The sequence below is a fragment of the Netta rufina genome (genome assembly GCF_964035555.1).
Source record: "Netta rufina genome assembly, chromosome: 1".
NCBI lineage: Eukaryota > Metazoa > Chordata > Aves > Anseriformes > Anatidae > Netta > Netta rufina.
This window is the reverse complement of record NC_140123.1, coordinates 69,394,747-69,417,656: the sequence shown is the minus strand read 5'-3', so window position 1 is coordinate 69,417,656 and position 22,910 is coordinate 69,394,747. Positions and strand designations below refer to the sequence as shown.

Genomic DNA, 22,910 nt, shown 5'->3' with positions numbered 1-22,910 from the left:
CTTAAGTGGGATTTTTAAATGGTGATGAAATACCCACTTTCTTCTCTGAGGTTTCATGTGCCTCAGTATTACATCGTCTAATATAACTACATATATGCAACATTTGAGAGCTTTGAAAGAAAAATGCCAATTATAGCTTAAAACCATATTAAATCCTTTTAGCCATTTTGCATGTATAGTACAATTACTAAAGATGATGAATAAAGCCAGGCAATTTAGAGAATCTAGTGGGTGAATAGACACTGCATGAATATGAACAAATGAAGGAGTATGAATAGATGTTGTTGTTGTTTTCTGGCTATATATAAAAAAAAAAAAAAAAAAAAAAAAAGTATTTCAGACTTACCCAAAACTCTTCATAAAATTCTTGATGAGCTGAGGTATTGAAAAATGTGTTTTGGATTTCAGCAGTCTTTTTTTTTTTTTTTTTTTTTTTTTTCATGCTAAAGCACTTCACCATGTTTTAAAATATAGATGGAGGGAATTTTGAAACATCACTTGAATAAAAATATCTCAACTACTTAATTCTTAAAAGTCAATATTTTCCTTTTTAGCAAAGTCAAGAGGACACTGAGAGTTTTTCAGTGTCACTAGAAGTTCATTTTGCATTTTAAACAAAAGTTTCATCTGTGGAAGTTCCACTGAGCCTTATTAAAAGCATTAAATTACAATAAAGGACTCCTGCAACAGATGGTGGGATGTCCCAGTATATTCAGGACAGTTTACATGTACAGTCACATCTCAAAAACCTGTAAAAAATGCTGTTAGTTCCTCTGATTCATTTTTAAAGCAAAGACCATTTCCATGTTTTCCGATTCATGGAACATTTCCAATTTTTTTTTTTTTTTTGTAGCCTGCCATGACTGTTTAACTAAACTTTACAGTTCTCTCACCCTCACACTTGACACGAAGTAGGGAAAATGGAGAGATGCATACACTCTGTTACCATCTTGTTTCTCTTTTAAATCAAAACTTCTGATGTTTAAAGAAGAGTTGTGGATGAAAGAAAGTATAGCTCGAGGCTATGATACAATGCACTTAAAGGTCCCAAAAGAAATATTCTTAACAGTTACAACCAGCTCTGAAACATAACCTAGGAATGTAAATGTTAGGGCTGGGCTCTTACATTCAAATTTCCTGACACACTGTGGGCTGACAGCCTTTAAATTTATAAAGACTTCCTACCTAAACAACCAAAAGAGCTAAAGATCACTTAGAATAATTATTCTGATCTGTAGTTACAAAACAGTAGCAACCTGTGAGGAAGTATTATCATGCATATACCCAACTGATTATTTCTTCTGATCATATACCTCTTCAACATCTTGACTTTTTTTTTTTTTTTTTTTTTTTTTTTTGATTTTTCAGTGCACAATTTGGAAGCTAGCTTTGTCTGCACAAGTACATTGTTTGGTGTGTGTGTTTATGTCAGGGCATTCCTAACCCTATTACACACATTTCTGTAAAACAATACCATTCACAGTGGTTTAGAATGGACTGAGAAGTTCTTCTTCTTCATGACAGTTTTTCAAATAAATATAATACTTGGGTATTTCATGGAAAAAACTTTTATCTTCTCTTTCTAGAATTTTATTTTTCAAAACAGAACAAAAGAAATAATTTTTTGGGTCTCCTGTGACTGTCCACAATCCAAGGAATGATCAATAAAAGCCCTAAATTCTAAGGAGAACAAGGGTACCTTAAATTTTGGCACTAAAAGTATACCTGAGGGTTACCTAATGGGCCCTGTCAAATAGATGTGCTCATTGGCATGGCTATTGTAGAACAGCACCAAGTTCAGCACAGAGCTTGTTAGCAACACTACTTTCATTCAAAACTGTCATAACTTTGGGTCAGGATGACCTCTACGTTGTGTAATACAGGTCATTGAGTAACATTTAAAATCCCCAGCTGGACACAAGGATGAGACTCAAGGCTCCCTTCTGCTTCCCATATAACTTTGCATGGAAAAGCTAAGGTCCCCCTGTGGGCAGCTGGCCTTTACAGTCATGAGCTGTCCAGAAGTGGTATCAACTACTCTTCATTAATTAATTTTTATTTTACTTGGACTACTACCCTTCATTCTGAAAATGAAAAACTAAAGTAAAATTTGAAAAAAATGAAAGAAATTGAAGAGATTGAGAGAGTGGGTTTCTTTCTAAGTCGGAATTTCGAATTTCTCATGCTACTGAAGTTGCAATGCACTCCAATTCACATCAAAGGTGCACAATCCTTGTACTGAGAAGTACATCTCACACTTTTTATAATTAGGACACTTGCTGAATACATATGTATTCTGGTCTGTGAAAGTGTAGAGAGGGTGTGGGATTTTTTTTTTTTCCTTACAGGATTTTATGTACACTAAATGCATCTGAAAGGTTTTTTCTTTCTTACTTTCTTAAAAGAACGCATGTATTTTGTGACAGCACTCTAATAGCTCAGGAATGTCAAACTTTTGATCATTCTGGCACGTATGCAAATGCTTCAGGTGGTGGGAGAACAAAAACCTGAAATATGCAACTGCGTGAATTTCTGGGATGAAGAACTGCTGACATAAGGACAGAGAAACAAAATCGTTGGTTTATCTGTGGAGAGTATAGTAATGCAAACAGCAGGACAGTTGAAGATCTGAAAATTGTTTTAGGTCTGAGCGACAGTAGATCAAGAACATGTATTTCTGCTCACACTAAACATAAAAAATTCCCATATGGATTCAAGCCAAATCTGCATCCAGTTGAGTCTCCTGCATCTGAAAATGGGCAGTAGCACATACTTTGGGAAGAGCATAAGAAATGGGACAGATGGAAGGTAATTCTTTCCTACGTATAACCTTCCAGCTTCAGGCAGTCTGAGGTTTATGGACTTCCTCGGCCAGAGGGTGCATTCCAAACATTGATTTTAATAGCCATTGATGGAGCTCCCTTTCATGCATTTGTCTAATGGATTTTTGAGCCCATTTATAACTTTGGCCTCCACAGCTTCCTGTGGCAATGAACTCCACAATTTAATTATGCATTGTGTGAAAAAGGACTTTGTATTGCTTGCTTTAGACCCATTGCCTTGGTCATCTGAGTGCTCCTTTACATATATATATATATATATAGTACAAGCAATAAAAAATGATCATTTATGCAGTCTGTGACTTCAGATACATCTATCAAATCTCCCCTTCCTCATCTGTTTTCCAGACTTAACAGTCTCAGCCTAAGTCTCTTTTTTCTTACTGATGCCATTTCATACATCTAATCATCCCTGTTGCTTTTTCCTGTACCTTTATCTATCTCTCAAGCTCTTTGAGCAGCACAGCACTAAGTTTACAGGATGTGGGTAGACCACAGATTTATACAATACTGTACCAGTCCTGTTCAGTCCTGTTATGTTCACATGTTTACCAAAGAGAAAGAGAAGAGAAGAGAAAAGAGAAGAGAAGAGAAGAGAAGAGAAGAGAAGAGAAGAGAAGAGAAGAGAAGAGAAGAGAAGAGAAGAAAAGAAAAGAAAAGAAAAGAAAAGAAAAGAAAAGAAAAGAAAAGAAAAGAAAAGAAAAGAAAAGAAAAGAAAAGAAAAGAAAAGAAAAAGAGAAAGGGAAACCCGATAGGAAAAAAAACAAAACAACAAAAAAAAAAAACCATAGAAAATGATGGATTTCAACAAGAACTATACACTTCAAGAGTATCAGTGATTTAAAATGTGATTAAATAGGAGTCTACATCCTGACATATCCTGACTTCATCCTTCCCACCTTGCTCTTAAATGCCAATGAACAGGCTTGCAGACTTGCTAATTCATTGGCATGTTTCTGAGCAACACTAAACTTCCCAGCTCTGGCTGATGTCAAAAGGAGTCAAGAGTGGCTAGCCCTCATAGAATTGGACCTGAAAAGCATTGTTCTGGTAACTGTTTATGCTATGTGACATTGTCACTTCCATATTATTTGTGGAGCTTGATGCTGGGAAAAATGAATTTCTAGAGAGGTTATGAAAGATCAGGGATGCTATAATGTCATCATAATTACATGTAACTTGGGCATTGGCATTACATAAAAGCATATTGAATGCTTACTTAACATAACATTTGAATAAATCATGTTTAAAATCATCATGTTCACTGAAACATTTATTTCAGCTAGAGCCACATAGTTTAAGCTTCTCATACATAAACATTTTTGGCATTATTTATGAAAACTTGGCTTGCATCCACTTAATTTATACTTTCAAAAATAAAAGATAGCTATGTGAATTGTACATTTCTAGCAGAAACCTCCATCATCTGATGCTTACTGAGGTTTCAGCAGCTCTACAATGGTAATTCAATAACTGTGTCTATAATATCTCAGGAGTCTTAAACACAGTTTCCCATTTTTACATTTGGCATTTCAGTCTGTACTTTCTTATCTTGATAGGCTGAAATAATTTGTTAGTACCTATCTTGCTGGATGACAGTGATGCTCTGGAATATCCAGCCCAGTTAGCATGGATTGAAACGCCTCAGAAAAGAGAAAGTGAATTTTTTGACTCATTGGTGTGGGTGCCTCACTGCTTCTGAAGTTTCTGGAGGGAGGGTTGGCAAGGTGAGTTGAGCAGTCCTGAGGTAGAAGCCCAGAAGCTGCTGTTCTCAGGAGGAAGTTTTACCTTGAAGCTTTGCATCTGGCTGTTACAATTGGTAGTTATTGCACCAAAGCCATGTAGTACAGGCTTAATTTGGACTCTGTGGTATATGGTGGGTCAATCAACAGAAGTATTTTCTTCACTTCAGAATAAAAAAGCCTCTAGGTATGCATTCTTCAAGTCTGTGGAGAGGGAGTTCAGCATCCCTTTTGTTTTTCATTCTGTTTGTACACGGCTTGTGCAAAGTGTGCAGAGTTCTTTTTAGAGTAGAAAAGGAAAGTATTCTCAATAGTAGTGTCAATGTTCAGATGCTTTCAGAATCTGAAGCTGAAATAGCTATTTCTTGTTGTTAGCATTATCTTCTGAGCTATAAATATTAGCCTTTGTATCTATATTTTTATGCTGAATCATTTTAGTAGATACACAACATCAAGAGTACTTGTTAAGCATTGTGTGATTCACTAACATTGCTTTGTGCCCTGGCCTGAATCCAGAAGGGGCTTTTACATTTCACTCTCCTAAAGATTATTTTCAAATTAATATGATATTTAACTTAATTTTTGCTTTTATATGATCTTGTAAGATTTAAAGGTGTGACACAAAATGATGATTTATGTTTAAAATTTAACTTACATTTAGTTAAAAGACACTACCAATTCCAGCAATAGAGTACTAATATAACAGCTTTCCTATTTCTTTGCTGCCTAACTTCCATTAGCAGACATATTCCTCATGGAGATCCAACTTAAAACATGTATGACATCTTGATAAGCTGATAAGCTTTTGGAGGGCAATATCATCAATATATGGAAACACATCTAGCTTTCCTTCCCGTTAAATCACCATGGGTGGAATTTATCTCATGCAATATTGCACACCCAAAAGTTAGGCATCTAGCTAAGTACAGGCTCTGTTCATAGTTACTGCGAAGGATGATTCATCTACACTGCTTTAGTCTTTTTCAGTCTTTGGAGTTGCTTTCAGTCTTTGGACTTTTTTTTTTGTTTGTTTTTCTTTTCCATTGATTATTAAAGTAGCCTATGGTAACCATCTCAGACACATTTAATTTTTGATGTTTACATCAGTAAGGAGGAATCCCAGTGACAGACATCCTGAACTGTGGTATCATCTAGGAACAGTTCAGGCTTTAAAAAAGACCATAAAGAGCTGTTTTTTGTAGTTCAGAAAAGTTCTAACCTTCCAGTATAGGTTGCTCATGGTATCTTTTCCTGTATTATACTGAGTGGGACTTGAAGGGAGCTGGGAAAAAAAAAAAAAAAAAAAAAAAGCAGAAATATGAGCTACTATTTTTGTTAGTTTAATAATCCTAAATACAAAACATTAGCTCTTTCTAGCAACAAAAACTCCACCAGCAGCAATACTAAAACCATATGCCCTCCATTTGATTTACCATCAACAACTGCCTGGCTGCACACAGAGCCTCTCTGCTAATAGTGGCTCTAGGCAAGTGTATGTATAATATTCAAAGCAGTTTTGTTCTTTTATTAAAGTTGTGATAAGGATGCAAAGCATTTTAATGGGAATAATCAATTATATAATGATATTCATATACAACAAAGTGCTTTTAATATAAGTACTTTTAATGTGGTGCTTTTGTGATGGGGGAATTACTTCTGTAATACTTTCAGAAGCATGTCTTCTACTGGTGCCAGGCAGACAGCAGTAGGAGACTTCTGTAGGAGATGAACTCAATTTACTCATCATTCACAAGGAGGCATTTTTCAATGCAGAGACCAAAGGATTTTACCACTCTGCTGAATAAGAGAATTTCAACAACAAGATGTGTCTACATTTTTCTATGAGAAGAAAAAAAATGGAGTGCATTATCAGTCTGAATAAAAGCCCATTGTGAAACTTCAACATTTAAAAGATGACATTTGATTCTTTCCTGATACATTTGCCTAACCGTTTTCCCAGCCTCCCTTGCTATTACAATTTTTCTTCTAAAAAAAAGAAGCTAAGTTAATTCTGTCCTGATATTGGCATTTTTGCTGATGGATGCTAAAAGTTATAAAATAAATGGTGGCCATACAAGATGTTTGCACTCTTTTGAAATTTTTTAAATAAATATATTAACAGAAACTGTAAATTTATGCAAGTGTCTTTTTATCTAATATGTATGGATATATTTAGCTAAGGGAATCAAAACCAGACACTTACATGTATACCATCTATACTGTACATGGTAATGTAGAAATGGTGCCCTCTTCCACCCATAGCTCATTTGCTATCAATCCCATGCCATTTTTCTGGATATCAGTTAAGATGCATCTTCAGCTGCCATTCCTTTGGCTATGTTTGGGAGCATAGTCCTAAAGGAAGACTAAGGCTGAGCATGCTCCCTCACTCTATATCCAACCTCTGCAAATGTAGAGTTCTTACTCTGATATCTTCCAGCAAGTGGCCTTGGACATTTTGGGAAAGAGCCCAGACTTCTTCTCAACACTGACCATGTGACTCTACCAAAAGGAGATATACGACCATAGTCAGGGGGTAAATTTGGGCAAATCCTGGGGCTTGAGATCACAGAATCACAGAATCACAGAATTTTCTAGGTTGGAAGAGACCTCAAGGTCATCGAGTCCAACCTCCAACGATGCTCCTTTGATATCCTTCCTCCCCTCCTCTCTCGTTTGCTAAGCTAAAGAAATTACCCCAAGCCTACTCTGAGTCATGGTGGACCAGACAAGAAGTATGGACATCAGAAAAAACTGTCCTTGAGAATGGCAATCTAACCACAACAGAGGTGTGGTCTCAGGCATGCAATACTGTGATCTTTACAGTTTACAGCAATGTGGTTTGTGAATCCTGATTCCTAGACCTATAAAAAGAAGTATCAAAGAATAGGATTCAAGTGAAGATTAGATGTAGGTGTCTACATGAGAACTGGGTGCTCCCATTGTGTCAACAGAGATACAGTCAACTCAGTGAACTGAGCCTACATATTGGAAGATGGGGATCTTTGTCTTGTATGGGATCTGACCCAGGAGGCTCAACTCAGTTCCCAGACACAAGCATCCCTGGCCATTAAGATGCTCCAAAGTATCCCCATTGGACTCCAGTCACCTCTCCAGAAAAGTGTAAGTCTCCTCTAGGTCCTGTGTTACATCGCAGCCCTATGCAGTGTCTCAAGTAACTTAGGGCATCTTAAATGCACTAGATGGTGGCATCTAACTGGAAAGCTGCCCAGCTCCACCAGTTCTGTTTTAGATGGCTGGCTATTACAAGGGGATCCATGGCATGAGAGACGCTCCACATCTCCCCACCCAATGTACAAAGCAATCAGGCATTCACAATATTCAGTGGTTAACATCCTTTATCCAGTGCATATTTAATGCAAGATGCATAACCATTCCAGGAACAGGGACCAAACCCAATATCTACCTTTCCCATGTAAGTGGAGCTTAATGCATTCATACTCAGGATCATTTACCCCATGCTTTTAGTTCCTTCTCTTTAACATCTCTAAGCAGACAGGTAAAGTAATGCACAGAGACATAAATCAGATTGGAAGATACAAATCAATATTTATTATGGAGTGCCCCTTACATTCATCACGCCTTATCAGAAACTACTTAGCTAAAGCTTATATTTTATTGCTGATTCCAGCAAAGCCAACACATTCCAGACAGTATCTCCTTGTGTTCTATCTTAAACCCCTTAAACCAGTGGCATTATTTCAGGAGATCCTTTTATTCCCACATATTCTGAAACAAACCAAAAATGTCAGAAAGAAAATCTCTTCTCTAGTCAAAAAATTCAAAATGTTTTCTGCAAAGTCAGAGGGATTTCAGTTGAAGAAGCTCAGAAATACAGAATTAAGCTTCAAGTCTTCAAATTTTCCCCTTTTTAAATCGATTTCATTTCTTCAAACACATTAAAATATTCAAAATCTCACAAAATATTTATTTTTATATTGAATATATTGCATTCAACTTCAGTAAGATTTTTTGGTTAGACTTATAAAAATAATAAAATAACTGAATTGGATAATGTTAGTCTGCATCAATTAGATTTATTTTTTTTCTGAAAATTATTCACATAGCTTGATCGAAACTATATTGTTGTATTGTGTTTTTCACAAAAGCAGTGACTACTTTTTTCCTTTTTCATTTCTTGGCAACAGAGTTATGGATCTATAATTAAAAACCACTTAGACAATTTCCAAAAGATTATTACAATGCTGTGATGCCAGGGGTTGAACAAGTCAATTTAAAGATTTTCTTCCTATCCCTAGTTTCTACAATGATGGTCTGAAAACCTTTAAGGCCCTAAACTCTGTTTTTGTTTTTTTTTTTGGCAATGGACACAGGGCATGCAAATGATATTCTCTCATTCTCTCTTTTCAGGAATGCAGTTGAAGAAAACAAAAAATTATATGCAATTTATGACACAAGGTGAGTAACAAAAAGTACGTTTAAAATGTGATTATTATCTATAAATGGAATGTTAATTCTTTAACAGTAACTATTATTAACATTTATTTTAAAACCTTATTTTTCCTGAGCCATGACATAATCTTTAAATTAAGGAATAATAACAAATGTTTTAGATCATCATGCTCAAAATTCTATATCTACCTAATAATGTTTCCCTTTTATAGAGAGAGATTACCCTTTGTATACAGAGAATATGACAGAGAAATTTACTTACACAGCCATCTTAATTTACATGTTATCCCACAGATGGAATATGGCCCATGATCCCATTCTGTGTATTATGAGCTTAACTGTGGCTGTTTCTGATGCCCGTGCTTTGGGACCCAGAGAGAAGGGCAGCTTGGGGAAGAGGGGATGCATTTAAAAAGACAACAAGGCACTTCCACAAGCACAGTGCTGCATCTTGGCAGTGAATGGTGGGGATGTAGCCTCTGTATAAACATACCTCCACACTCTCCACACTCTGAAACATTTCCTTTCCCCCTCCTTAGCATAAATTACACAAACAAACAACACAACACAAAACAAACAAACAAATAAAACTACCTAGAGAGCAAGACATAAATCAGAGTTTCACTTTATTCAATCCGTAGCTTTTTTTTTGTTACCCTGTATTATAGTGTTTTAGCCAGTCCTTATAGAGATACATCAGCTAGAATACTTATTTGATCTTCCTTTAAATATACGTAATACTAAATATAAGCAATTCAAACACTTGTCTTCCTCACTCCGTATAATGTCCTGCACAATTTAGCTTTGGTTTTGACGTCAAATTTTGTCCACTCTAGTAAAAATGCATAAACAATAATTATGGCAAAATAAATTCATAATGTTATTGCCTAAATATGAAAACACAAAGAAAGGGGCTATAGCATTCTATTTAATCCAGACTTAGAGAGAAAAGGTAACTGCTTCATATTATTTTTTTAAGAGTAATGTGCTTCTGACAAAGGGATTTAGATGAAAACACTCAAGTAGAAACACTTAAGAATGAAGTCCTATGTAAAATAATTCTTCCTCAACTGCAGCTGCAGTAAAAAAAATATAAATCAAAACTCAGTTACTTGTTTTTCTAAACACAGACTGTGTCTTCATCAGGACAGAGACTTAAAGAGTTGTACTTCCAAAGCACCAAGGCTTCTCTAATGCATTTGTGTTATTTCAGCGCATAATCATTAATCTTTATGATGAAAAAATGTGAGTTATAAAGAGCCTCAATTATTTCTTCCTCTGCCAAAGTGTCAATGGATTTTTATTTTGATGTCTGACTCATAATGTGCATAATCCAGAGGTTTTGCTTCCAAAGAGATGGAACAGTGCAGGAATGTTATTCTAAATTCATTCAGATAACGCAAATTTTTGTTCTATTTTCTTGAATATGAAGAAAAATAACCATCTGAAAATTAAACAGAAGTTCAAAACAAATTGGGTCAAGCCTCTTATCAAAGGCAGGTTTTTGTCCCCATTACTCATATTGATTAATACCTCATTCTTGTGTGGCCCACTGAAACATGAAGATCTCTACTACATCAGAACTGTTGACATAACAACATAAATATTTCAGTATAATTAAATGAACACCAGCAAATTATACAACCAAAGGAAATGGATTCGTGCAACACTGCAATCTGCCTGACAGAAATGGGGACAATGAGTATAAACCCAGCGTAAACTCAACATCAGCAAACATTACATACATTTTCTGACAAATATAGATAAATACATTACATACATTATACACTAGGTAAATATAATACTGTTTTCCTTGCATAGCATAACCAACAATCATTGCTCATTATTTGAAGAACCAGAGCGCAGCGCATAAAACTGTCCAACTGCAGAGTATTCCCTAAGCCCTGATGCCATGCATCCACTCCCCAGCCTTCTGTTGTCACTCTAAAGCTCAATTTCTACTAAGGTACTATAGAAAGAAAAGCAAAAAAGCTGAGCTTTCCGAAGAAAGCATTAAGTTTCTGTTGAATGGTGCTTTAGAAAAAATGCCCATCAACTTTTGATTAAATAAAGTAAAAAGGAAACCAAGCTTGGAAAGGGAAAAAAAAAAAAAAAAAAAAAAAAAAAAAAACTTGAAAATTTTCTTGTGGATTTTTTTTTCCAGCCTGTTTTATTAATTACACCTTCTCAGCAGGTTAAACCAGCAGGCTATTAAAATTGCTGCAAGGCAGAATAGGTAAGCAGCAGCATGAGTCTCAGCCAAGTAAGATTAATGTCCTGTGTTCCTCAGAAGACAACACTTCAGCTGTAGCAGCAATTCTTCCTACATTTCTTTAGTTTCTGTCTGTCTCTGTTTTGTACCTCTGAACCTTCCGTGATTGCAGTTTGCTTCAGGATAAGACTGGATCTCTGTCAAAATCAGTTAAATGACAGAGAAGCCAGAGAGGAAAATGAAAAAGAAAATGTTCTGATAAGTGATTCTGACCTCAGCGTGTAAGTTGGGTTATGTTCATTTTGTCAGGTAAAGCCTCGGTACCACTTTCCAGTGTAAGAGCTCAATGATATATTGCATGGTGTGATCAAATACTTCTTCCCTGATTCTCAAGCCAGTCCTTCTCCTACAGTCTGGTGACTGATAGTAGTAGTTCTGCAAATGCATCTGTTATAAGCAGACCTTTCTCCTTCTCTAGGCGATCCAGTCATTGGCTCCTCTTCTGTATCTCCACTAGTATTGAGAGGGATGAACAAACCTAGAATTCATTCCAAAGTTTTGAGAGACTCTTCATTCCATTCCCAATGCCTTCAACAATTTCGATCCTTTAACCAAGTCTGAGTGTGCTCTGCTCTAGCTCCTCCTGAAAGGAGATGATGAGTGCATCCACACGGCACGTTAGGGCAAATCAGGACTGTGCTCATGAATTGAATTGTTTGATCATTCCCACTTACTGTGCTTTGGTTCACTTCACAGAGCAGTCTCAAAGCACATGATCTGGATTCCTTTCTACAAAACTAAGGTGGATAATGCACTCCAGCAGCATACCAAATGTGGTCCAGCTGCTAACAAGAATTTCAAACTGTTTCTAAGAAAACACACCCAAAATGTGTATAGCATGGATGTTGGGTCCTCAGAAACAGCTGTTCTGAGCTACACAGCAGCCTCAGTATTTGCTAACACCGGCACAGCCAAGGAATCCATTGCAACCCCACTCAACCCAAGGATTTCTTTCACATCCAGGCCTGGCAGGTGTACTCTTCCACATGTATTTGCATCAGCCCAAGGGCAGTCCTTTTGCTCCTCCACACATAATGCTTGCCTTTGCAGATTAGACTTAATCAATTTTTTGAAGCATCCTTTACCAATATTGGCAATGCCAAGGAAGAAAACAGTATTACCATGCTTGCCTTATTGATCAAAATTTGATCAGGAGCATAGATCTTAACTGTCCAGTGGCCTAAAGGCTAGAACACTCACTGCAGCAGAAACCATGATCAATTTTAGTCCCTGAACTACAACATTTGAAGTCTTATCTTTTACAGGAAGAGTTTTGCTGGAACAGAAAGACTGTATGTTAGAAAAAGAGCAAGAGTAAGAATGAGTTATGATTGTGGCTAAGGGAAGCAGAGAATCAGGTTCCATTTATTTTATCCAGTAATTAGTTCATGAATTACTTGATTATGAAACAATGGGACTTTATAGATAACAGCCAAACCAGTAGGCCACAAACTCATGTTAACTCTTTCCCCCTCACTTATTTAAGTATTTGCTGTAAAGTAAACCATTTCAAAAGAGAAAACCTTACCCTGATGTCCTGCAGCTCAGGCTGATCTCAGGAGACACGTCCTCAGCTGTTCTTGGACCTAGCACCTGCATGCTCTGACTGGGTGCTTTGTTTTTCTGAATAAAAGTAGCCAGACTCCTTCCTGACTTGTTTTGAAATAAGCTTCTTGCTTTTTGAAAGGAAAAGTTTAGGAGCTTAATTCCAGGAATAGAGTAAGGGTGGTGAATTTTGGGGCAGAACAAGGAACCTATTTCCGTGCCTTTTTCTTCCTACTGATCACGTTAAACAGCTCTCCAAAAATCTTTGCATCCATCATTTCCTTAAATACTCTGTGCTCCATGGAGCTTGTCTGAGCCTCACCTCCAGACTGGTGCTACAGAAGATGTGTTCTGAGTCTTCTCTGTGCGCAAAACCTGAAGTGCCATTTTCACGGTAAATGTCACATGTACAGAGAAGTCAAGATGATTTTTACCTTTCATGAAATTCATTCTAAATTTCTCATTTGTAATGTCATTCAGCTATTGCTAAGCCTAACTGAATTCAAAATCCCAAAGAATAAATGCTCCAAACCCCCCTAGCTACTTTCCTGTCCCATCAGCTCCAGCCTGGGTTATCTTTAAAATACCCACAAACACATAGAAACAATTGCTCTGAAAGCTCAGGAAGATAAATACTTAAATGAAGTGATAAAATGTCAGACTCTACATCACTTTTGATTCATTCATACCTCAGATGTGTTTTCAAAGTACCAGAATAGTGCATTAATCAGAAGTACTGTTCTCTAAAATATTTTATTTCTGTTATAAAACTGACATCCTATTTAAGAAAAGTTATTAGTGTTCAAACACACTTTTAAATCACATTAAATTCTTTGTAAGAAATATTTTCATTGGTGTTAATGTTCTCTTCCGGCATTTAGGGAGACAGAAATGGGTTGGTACCCTTCCCTAACTTCACTTTCTCTGAAGACTTTGAAAGATCTAGTGTTCAGGACTGCCCATCCCATAGTATTAAAAATGAAGAAACAACAACAACAAAAAAATGATCCAGGTTCCTCAAATCAGTTATGTATGTACATACACGTGTTTAATGTTTGAGCCCCTGAGTCAGGTATACTTCATGTCACGACTCAAGTTTTCAAATAAAAGATAAGATTTCACCTACTTTGTAATCATTGTAATTACGGCACTGTAAAAAACAAACAAAACAAAACAAACACACAAAACAACAACAACAAAACCCAACAACTTATAATGAAATCAGATTTGGCAACAGTCAGTTTCTCCACATTTTTCCTCATGGCCTATATGTTTTTTCATTCTTTTTAAAGCTGGGCCTGCTCTCCCCTTTTTTTGTAGGTTTCTTATTAATTGCAGGCCAGTACATACAACATGGACTGCACTCCTCTTTCTTCTCAATAATTTGTTGGGGGAGACACAAAAAGCTGCCCGTGCTTTCTCACCCTTACACAAAAACGCAGCATTCCTCAAGTGTCTGTCCTCTTCCTTGCAGTTTCTCTGAGGGAAGAAGAGATGTAGAAAGTATAACAGGTTGTAAGAGAAGAAGTGCAAAAAATTGTATTGTTTTCCCCCCCTTGCCTAGTAAAATTTTGTGCTCTGGGATAAATCGGTGCCCACCGATCGCGGTGTAACCAGAACCCGGAGCTGGCTAGGGATACGTTTACGCTGCCGGTAGGGCATGGCAGAGAGGTCCCTGTATTGGCATTGACAAAGAGCTGGCTCTGGAGCCGAAAGCAATATAGCCAAGTCAGCGTGCTTCTGTTTCCACGCCAATTAGTCCTGCTGAAAGGCCTAATTAACCTGGAAGGAGGTTAACAATAACAACAACTGCGCTGCCTCCACCCCAACTAGCATTTCACCAGGAGCACCCAGAGCCTCGCAGGCAACCCCACAGTCAGCGGGCAGCCCCCGCAGCACGCCTCTTTGGCACGGGGCCGTCTCCCTTCATTACCCCGGGGTAATTAACGAAGACTGGGAGCCGGCGGGTTCGGCTCTCAGTAGACACACGGCGACAGCCACCTGACAGGCCGGGTACCCCCACACGTCCCCCTGCCATGTCGGGGGACACCCCCGTGCCCCTGGCACCCCCTTGGAGCCCCGGAGCGTTTGCTCCTGAGGGGCTGCGGCCACCTGAGAGGCGGCGGAGGGCGGCTGCCCCCTCGCCCCCGGCCTCACGGGGTGGCTATGACAGGGCAGTGGGGTGGCCGTGATGTGAGGGGGGGTGGCCATGATGGGGCGGGGGGGGGGGCCATGATGTGAGGGGGGGCTCTCAGGGGGCGCCGCGGGTTGCCCCGGCTGCCAGCCCCGGTGCTCGAGGGGCGCCTGGGGAGCTGTCCCCGCCGCCCCCGGCTGCTGCCGGGCCCCGTCCCCGGCGAGCCCCCGCTCCCCGCGGCGCCCTCCCCTCCTCTCCTCTCCCGGCAGGCGGGAGGGCACCGGCGGAGGGCGGCTTCCTCCGGGGCTCGGCGGCCGCGGGGTGGGCGCGGGCGGCTGCTGCGGTGTCGGGGCGGGGGTGGGGGCTTTTTTTTGGGGTGGGAGGGCGGGGTGGGGTGGGGGGGAGAACGGGGGACTGTCGCCTCCGCCTCTTCCTCAGCGGCAGCCGGGGCAGCCGGATCGCGGCGGTGGCGGCGGCGGCTGCTGCTGCTGCTGCTGCTGCTGCGCGGAGGGAGCCCGGGGAGGAGGGATGTGGGGCTTTGGGGGAGGCAGGATCTTCGGGATCTTCTCCGCTCCCGTCCTGGTGGCCGTGGTCTGCTGCGCCCAGAGGTAGGAGGCAGCGTGCCCCGGCGGCGGGGGACCGCGCTGATGGATGGGCTCTGCCCCCCGCCCCGCTCCCCAACCCCGGCCCCTGCCTCCCCCGTCTCTCTCGCCCCCACAGTGTGAACGATCCCGGCAACATGTCCTTCGTGAAAGAAACTGTGGATAAACTGCTGAAGGGCTACGACATCCGCCTCCGCCCGGATTTCGGAGGTGAGTGGCACCGGCCGCCGCTTCCCTCATCCCCCCCGTTTTGTCCCGGGGCTGCCCGGCCCGGCCCGGGTCGGCTCGGCTCGGCTCAGCTCGGCTCCCGGCTGACCGAGTGTGCTCTGCCCGCAGGTCCGCCCGTCTGCGTCGGGATGAACATCGACATCGCCAGCATCGACATGGTTTCCGAGGTCAACATGGTGAGTGAGTGAGGGGGTGCCCGTCCTCCCCCCTCCCCTTCTCCCCCCCGTTCACCGCCGCTCTGCCCGGGCAGGTCGAGCCCGGCCGGGTGCTGAGTGCAGCCCCTCGCGGTCTCCAAACTTTCCATCCCTGTGGGACTCGCTTTTTCGGATTTCGCTCCTTCCCCTCTCGGTGCGAGCAGAGCGGGGCTGGGGCTGGCAGCGGCCGCCCGTACAGTCCGGGCTTCTCGGGGAGGGCGAAAAGCGGAAAAAAAAAAAAAAAAAAAGGGTCTCGGCGGCGGCCAAGCTCTCACCCGAGCACCGGGGAGCGATGCTGAGAGCACCAGGACGGGGCTGCACTTGGGAGGCATCTCGCTTTTTGCTCCTCCGAGTGGTTTTTCGGGGGCTGTCGGGTTGACCGAGGGACCGGCGTGCGTTCAGTGCCTTGCTGCAGCCCGGCCCCCGAGGCAGCGCGGCTGGGTGGGCAGGCGTCGGCAGGTGGGTTTGCCATTTCTTGTCCTGATCCTGAATCCCAGGTGGAGTTTCCGAGCGTTTCTGAGCAAATTCCCCGTTCCTCCTCGGTCTCGGGTTCTTCCTCCTAGCCTTCCTTTAGCAAACCTAGCGTGTTTTTTTTTTTAGTAAAACGAGCGGGCTACGCTGTGTTTCTGTAGCTACGTCTATGTCATTACAAATAATCCTGTACATTAAAAAGCCGAGCTATTTTTCAGTAATTAATGATGCTAACACCAGCTGTACCCCCCCTTCAACGCATTGTTGCAGTGTTACAAGCTGACAGAGCCTGGTTTTGTAGGTGATCTGTGTGTTTTACTTAATTCTGCCCCATCCTTCCCCTGCTTTACCCAAAATGCTGAGATAGAAACTTTTTGCTGTGTTTCTGATCTTTTACAGATGTTTTATGTAGACATACAGCCTGTTTACGGTTAAAGTGCCACCAACATCCTCCTGTATACTCGTTTAGGAGGGGCAATTGAGGTAGCTCTCGTTTGTAAGAGTTTGTTTTAGGCTTCCTGCAAATTCAGGCAGCAGCAGGGACATCTCTTATATTCCACAGGCTCTCCTGTACCTGTAGCATTGCTTCGCAATAAAATGAAAGCTGAGTCCTTGAAGAGTAATTCAGAAGTCTGACTTCACTGTTCCCACTGCAACCTTCCCACCTTTGGCTATGCTTCATTCTTAGCAAAGCAGTGAATTACAAATTGAATTTATATACAACATTCTCTATGTGTGAAGTGCCGCATTGGCAGTAAATATGAAAAACAGACCGAGATGTGAAAGAAAACGACAGGATATGCAGTGATTTTTTTTTTTTTTTCAGCTATGGGAAAGCCTGTTACATTTAAATAATTTGTCCAATCCACTGTAGCAGGGATATGAGGAAAAATTACATATGCTGCTTGTTATGCTGCTAGACTGAGCATTTAGATCTTAAATGAGACAGGAGCTCCTCGAGAGGACAGGTGAGCCAGCCCAGTACTTGCTTTAGTTTCTAGCAGGGGTACAAGTTAGTGCTCGCTGTTTCCCATGACTTGGCAGAGCATTAAAGAAATGAAGAGTTTCCTTCTATGTCCTCTAATGGGGCAAGGCAAAGTGTAAAAAAGAGTAATCCTGATCTTCCAACAGAAACAAAGAACTGTTTCTGAAAGGAAGTACTGAAGTATTGTTGGTACAAAAACTGTACGTATTTACTTCAGGAAAAAATGAGCAGAAACGGCATCTGGTTGGTGAACTACAGCTGGACTTGCAGTTGGTCTTGTCGCTTATGTCTTGGAAAGAAGTCTTCTTTGACTAAACTCAGACAGTGCTGTACTCAAGCACTGTCTGAGTTGATTAATTTCAGTTATTCAGGTAATTTCATACTCATCTGCAAAGATTCTTGTGTAAATATCAAGAAGCAGTGAATAAGGAAGAAAAGAAGGAGCTTTTAAGAATTGCTAAAGCTTACATTTTAAGATAGTACTTTGGAGGGGAAAAAAAGTCACTGCTAGTTTGAAGACCTGAGGTGTGTCTGGTGAACTTCACGCAAGTTACCAATGAAACTTTTAATCTTTGACATATTCTTCTATTTAGTGCCAAGCAGATATTTTTAGCTTCGACCTTTAGCCTCATTAACTATTGAAATGTCTTACAAGAATCTCTCTGAACTGTGGTAGCATGGACATTAATTCCTTTGATTTAAATCTAGACATTGATGTAACCTTTTATAAATTAGCTTGTTAAAATTCATCTCTATATTAAAAATAAAATAACCAGGGAATTAACATTCTTCAATTTTATGAATATAAATAAAAAGTTATTACAGCAAGTTTTATTGTACTGCCTTCTAGGCAGCCTGTAATGTAGCTTTCAGTGATATGATGACAATTCTTTGTAATAAGAATTACAGCTTGTGTCATACTCTTCTATTTTTAATCAAACTGTAGCCTTATTCTCAATGAATCTTCAGTTACTAGGTATTCACTTCACTTTCCAATGGTTTAAAAAATTATTTGTGTATTTTTGGTCTTCCTGTTGAAAATTACTGGAAGTCCTTTACTCTCCATAAGTCCAGGTTACCTCCAGCTATCCTTTAGAAGAGATGAATTGAATAGTAATATACATCATACTTAGGTTACATGGAAAAGTTAACATTTTTCTTTACTTATGGTGCTGTAACGCTAATCTGGATCAAGAGAACTGATGCAAGTATCAGATTGTTTTACTGCAAAGTTTTAAATCAGCAGTTTCTATTTGATTTCATAACATCTTGAAAACATCGAGGAGCTTTATTGTTACTTGACCATACTATTTACATCATACTGAAAATACAAAATATTTATGAAGTAAAAATAATATGCTTTCATGCTTATACTTTTACATATGTGGTATCAACAATAGATTAATCAAGTTGAATGTACGAAGCGCATTTTTCTAGGAAGGGCTGCAGTCTGTTAATGACCTGCAAGTATAAATATGTGTAAATATACATATATATATCCATAAGTGCTTTATTTCCCTATTATAGTTATGCATGCTTTCACATGATTATTTGCCTATTTCACAAAATTTACCTGAAATTGGGTACTTAACCATCTACTTGTTTTTGTGCATACCTACAATAATTGCATTTAAAACTACTGTAAGTGCATGTAAATTGTACGTTAATGTATATCTCTAAACAAAATACTAATCGATAATACCAGAATAATACTGAGAAAATACTATAAATGCTTTTTACCAAATAAGAGTACTGAAGATTACAGTTGTCTTATTACAAGAGTTTAGCTTTATGATACATAATTTTACATCATTTTGGTTGATTGTGTTCTGTACTTTCTCTGTTTTGGAGGAATGTTTTCTTTGGTTGATGCAAATTGAAAGAGAGTTTTTATGCTTTTTACTAGTCTGTCAACCTGTTTCTGATAAGACTACATCCACAATTACTGATTTTTTATAGTCTGTTTTTTTTCATCGTTGTTCAACATTTGGTCTGCGAATCAAATGTGTTAGTTCCAGACATATAATTTCCAAACAGCCAAATACTTCCATAGCGTTTTATCCCTAAGAAGTTAAATAATCAATACATTGATTATCCCAAAAACCCCCTCTTTAAACTCATCATTGTAGCTGGAAGACTAAGGTGCTGTGCTTTCATTTCCCCACCATTTTAGGATGTGGTTTATAGCTTATGGGAGATAGAGCTATAAAGTGGATAGAGAAAATGAGGGGATCAGTACAAAAATAAACCTTTCTCCTTAGAGATAATGTTTTGCAGAAAATAGTGTGATCTCCTGAAAGCAAGGAATCTTGTGCTACTACTCACTAAACTGCTCTCTGCATTCTCTTTGTGCATACAGGGGACTTCAGAGCTGTTGATCAAGGGTTTTTCAAAAGCTCTAATTTCAATAAAATTAAAGCAGGAAAACCCAGGAGGCATCATTGGCTATATCGTCCTCCTGCTGTTTTTGAGAATACTGTACTAAGAAAATTAGTTTGACATAAAGTCAGATCATAAAGCTTATGAGTTGTTGTTTCTGAAAAAGATGTAATCTGTTCTATGCTAGCACTGTAATTTTTTATTTTTACATATGTTCCAATATAAAACTTCAAGTACACATATGGACTCCATAGGGTGCCTGCTATTTTCTAAGCAATTTTGACATTTTTCTGACAAACTGTGTTTTACTTGCTGCTTTAAGGTCAACTGACGTTCTTACTTAGGACAAATACTGCCTATGTTCCTTAGATAGCAATGCATAAAGAATTATTTCTAGGTGAATTAATTCATACTTCACCTGAAGTACTGGAGACACTGAACCTTCATGCTTCCATTGCTGAGACTTGTCTAGTCTTTCTTTAGATGCCTGAAAAATAGGGTGTGACTCAGTTCATGTAAACTGAACAACTGTATACAATTAGTTTTCTAAATGTGAGCTGAATTGGTACGCTCTGGGACTGTAGTTAATGGAGATGTAGGACAGAATTTGTCTGCTTAGGCAAAGGTGTCTATTGTCGTTCTGCCTCTCATGCATCATACTTGCCCTCCAATTTCCAATTCATAAGTTCTGTGTCACGTCTGCATGTTCTGTGCAGCTGTGTTGGATGTCATACCAGCTGCTGAAGTTTAAACAATTGTCTTATCTTGTCAATACAGCCAATGGAGATCTATTTAGCTTAAAATAAAGAGGACACTTAAATAGTACTTCCTAAATATTTGAAATTCCCCAAGGTATCCATTTCGGACTCTGACTACCTGTCCAGAAGGGTACAAGACTCCTATAGGTCTTGTGCTGTACCTTCCAGCCCTATGCAAATGTTTTTACACAATCCATGCATCCAAATGTAATGGATGTAATCCAAATGTAATCCAAATTACATGCATCCAAAACAGCACCAGACAGCCACATTTAGGTAAGTGAATTATTTCCTTATTAGGGAATTCCAGCCCTTCGGCTGCACATCCCAAGCTCATCATCCAGGTTCCTTCAAGAATCAGGAGGTGGAGGCAGACACCGAGTCTTCGGGCAGCCACAGTGCTAGGCACGGTGAAACGTAACCTCAGTTTTCTATCATAAACATAACCTGTATTTCCTGCCATATACATCTACCTTCTGAATACTTTGCAAGCAGAATATCAAAGTTACCTCATGCAGGAAATTATGACTGATTTGTGGCGTATTTTGCTTTGAAGATTCAGATGGAGAAATTGAGTTGTAATAATAGAGTGTAATCGTGGCTATTACAAACAAGTTTTCTAGCTAGAAGATTCATGTGTGCAATGCTTATAGTAAAGCACAAGAGTTTAAAATAGAATATATAATTTTATATGTTTTAAAATGTTATTTTATAATTTAATTTCCATAGGGAGACTAGCAGACCATAGTGAGTAGATATGATATACATGAAAAAAATTATTTATATGATCTATATATATGTATTGGATAGATCATACAGGGTGGAAACAAAGAAAAAAAGAACAACCAAAAAGAAACCCTGCCCAAGCAGGAAAGCATATCTTGAGGCCAGCATAACCTTGCAGACTGGTGTCACTGTGCTGGTGATGAGCCAGCAAGACAACTAGGAGGCAGCAGCAACGGGTACTGCTTGAGGAGAACAGCCTATCTCAGCAGGTTACCTGCCCTCTAGTTGCCAACTGGCAAGAAGAACATCCTTCCTTCTAATCCTCTCTCTTGGTTGCATGCATTTTTCTTCTCTCACAGAGTGTCCATGGACTTGCCCAGCGTGCTTCTCTGTATCTGTTCACTCCTGGATGTTCCCTAGGTCTTGCTGACAGAGGGGGAAGTGCTTGTGGATGGTGTGATAGAAGTATGACTCCTGTTTGGCCAAGGAAATTGGTGATAAGCTTCTGGGAAAGTGGCTGCTGTGGTATGTAGGGTTCTGACTGTGAAGGAGAAGAAATACCTGGTTTTGGAGAAAACAGGGGATAGTTAATGTTGCTGGAGGGTGACAAGGGCTTTTGAAAGGCTAAATCCAGTTGCTAATGTTGAATCATCCTGACTTGCATGATAGATATGATCTGCAATGATATCAACCTGGAATACTTGCAAACATTTCAGGGGACAAAAAATGAATTCACAACGATCTTTACAAATAAGAGGAATGGTTCTATATAAAGAATGTATTATTAGTGGCAAGCACAAAGTGCTATGTTTTGTAAGAAAGGAAGAATCAGTTATTAAAAAGAGAAAAGATTGGATAGGCAGCAAGGCAAAAAAAAAAAAGAGGATGTGGAGGCTTTGCTGAACTAGAGTCTAAAGTAAGTGGAAAAAGTTAATCCAAGTCTGAAAACAGACACATCTTGTTTTCAGGTACATGAATAGGAGTGTTACTCACAAGACATGAGTTTCTCTGTCTGCTATTGGTGAAGGCTGAGCAGGAACGCTGTGTCCAGCGTTTCTGCACTGTTTTTCAGGGAGATGTTAATGAACAGGAGATACAAGAGAGGGAAACAAATGTGTCTAATTAAAGTAATTAGAAAGCAGTGTGTATGTGGCAATGTTGAAGTAAATGGGTTTGTTTGGCACTGAAAAATAGAATGGAGAAAGGACATACATTTCCTTGTATGTAGGAAGCTGATGGTGAGAGGGTGATGATCAATTCCAATTTAGAACCAATAGGAGTAACACTTGAAGGAATTAATTCATTTCAGATTATTTTTCAGCCAGCTGCTTTGTTGTACCATCTTTGTTGCAGATTTTTAGGAAGAGACCAGAAAAATACCTCTTTGATGGTGTTGCTCTTGCTTCTAGAAGAGTTAGGCTTTGAGATCTCTTCCAGCACTGTATTTCTGTGAATCTGTGCTCCAATTTAAGTATTTCTGACAGGGTAGGTGCCTCTGAGTTGCACACACAAGCTTGTCTTCATGCGTTTTCAGATGCCCTTGTCAGTCTTATGCTGGTGCTTTAGAATACCAGGAGTCTCCCAGAAGCCATTTGTAATA

The 22,910-nt window shown here is 39.6% G+C and overlaps 1 protein-coding gene across 2 annotated transcripts in view; it reads left to right on the top strand.

Moving 5' to 3' along the window:
• Nucleotides 1–22,910, top strand: part of GABRB3 (gamma-aminobutyric acid type A receptor subunit beta3) — a gene marked incomplete at both ends in the record, with an annotated part of 192,720 nt that overhangs the window by 64,344 nt on the left and 105,466 nt on the right. Inside the window, 3 exons of one of the 2 annotated variants that reach the window (XM_084290820.1) lie at nt 8,975–9,022; nt 15,688–15,779; nt 15,906–15,973. In XM_084290820.1, the coding sequence (XP_084146946.1) occupies nt 8,975–9,022; nt 15,688–15,779; nt 15,906–15,973 (208 nt within the window). Of the gene's footprint in view, nt 1–8,974; nt 9,023–15,495; nt 15,576–15,687; nt 15,780–15,905; nt 15,974–22,910 lie in introns of those variants that run through there. The other variant, XM_084290821.1, reaches the window with a different exon arrangement.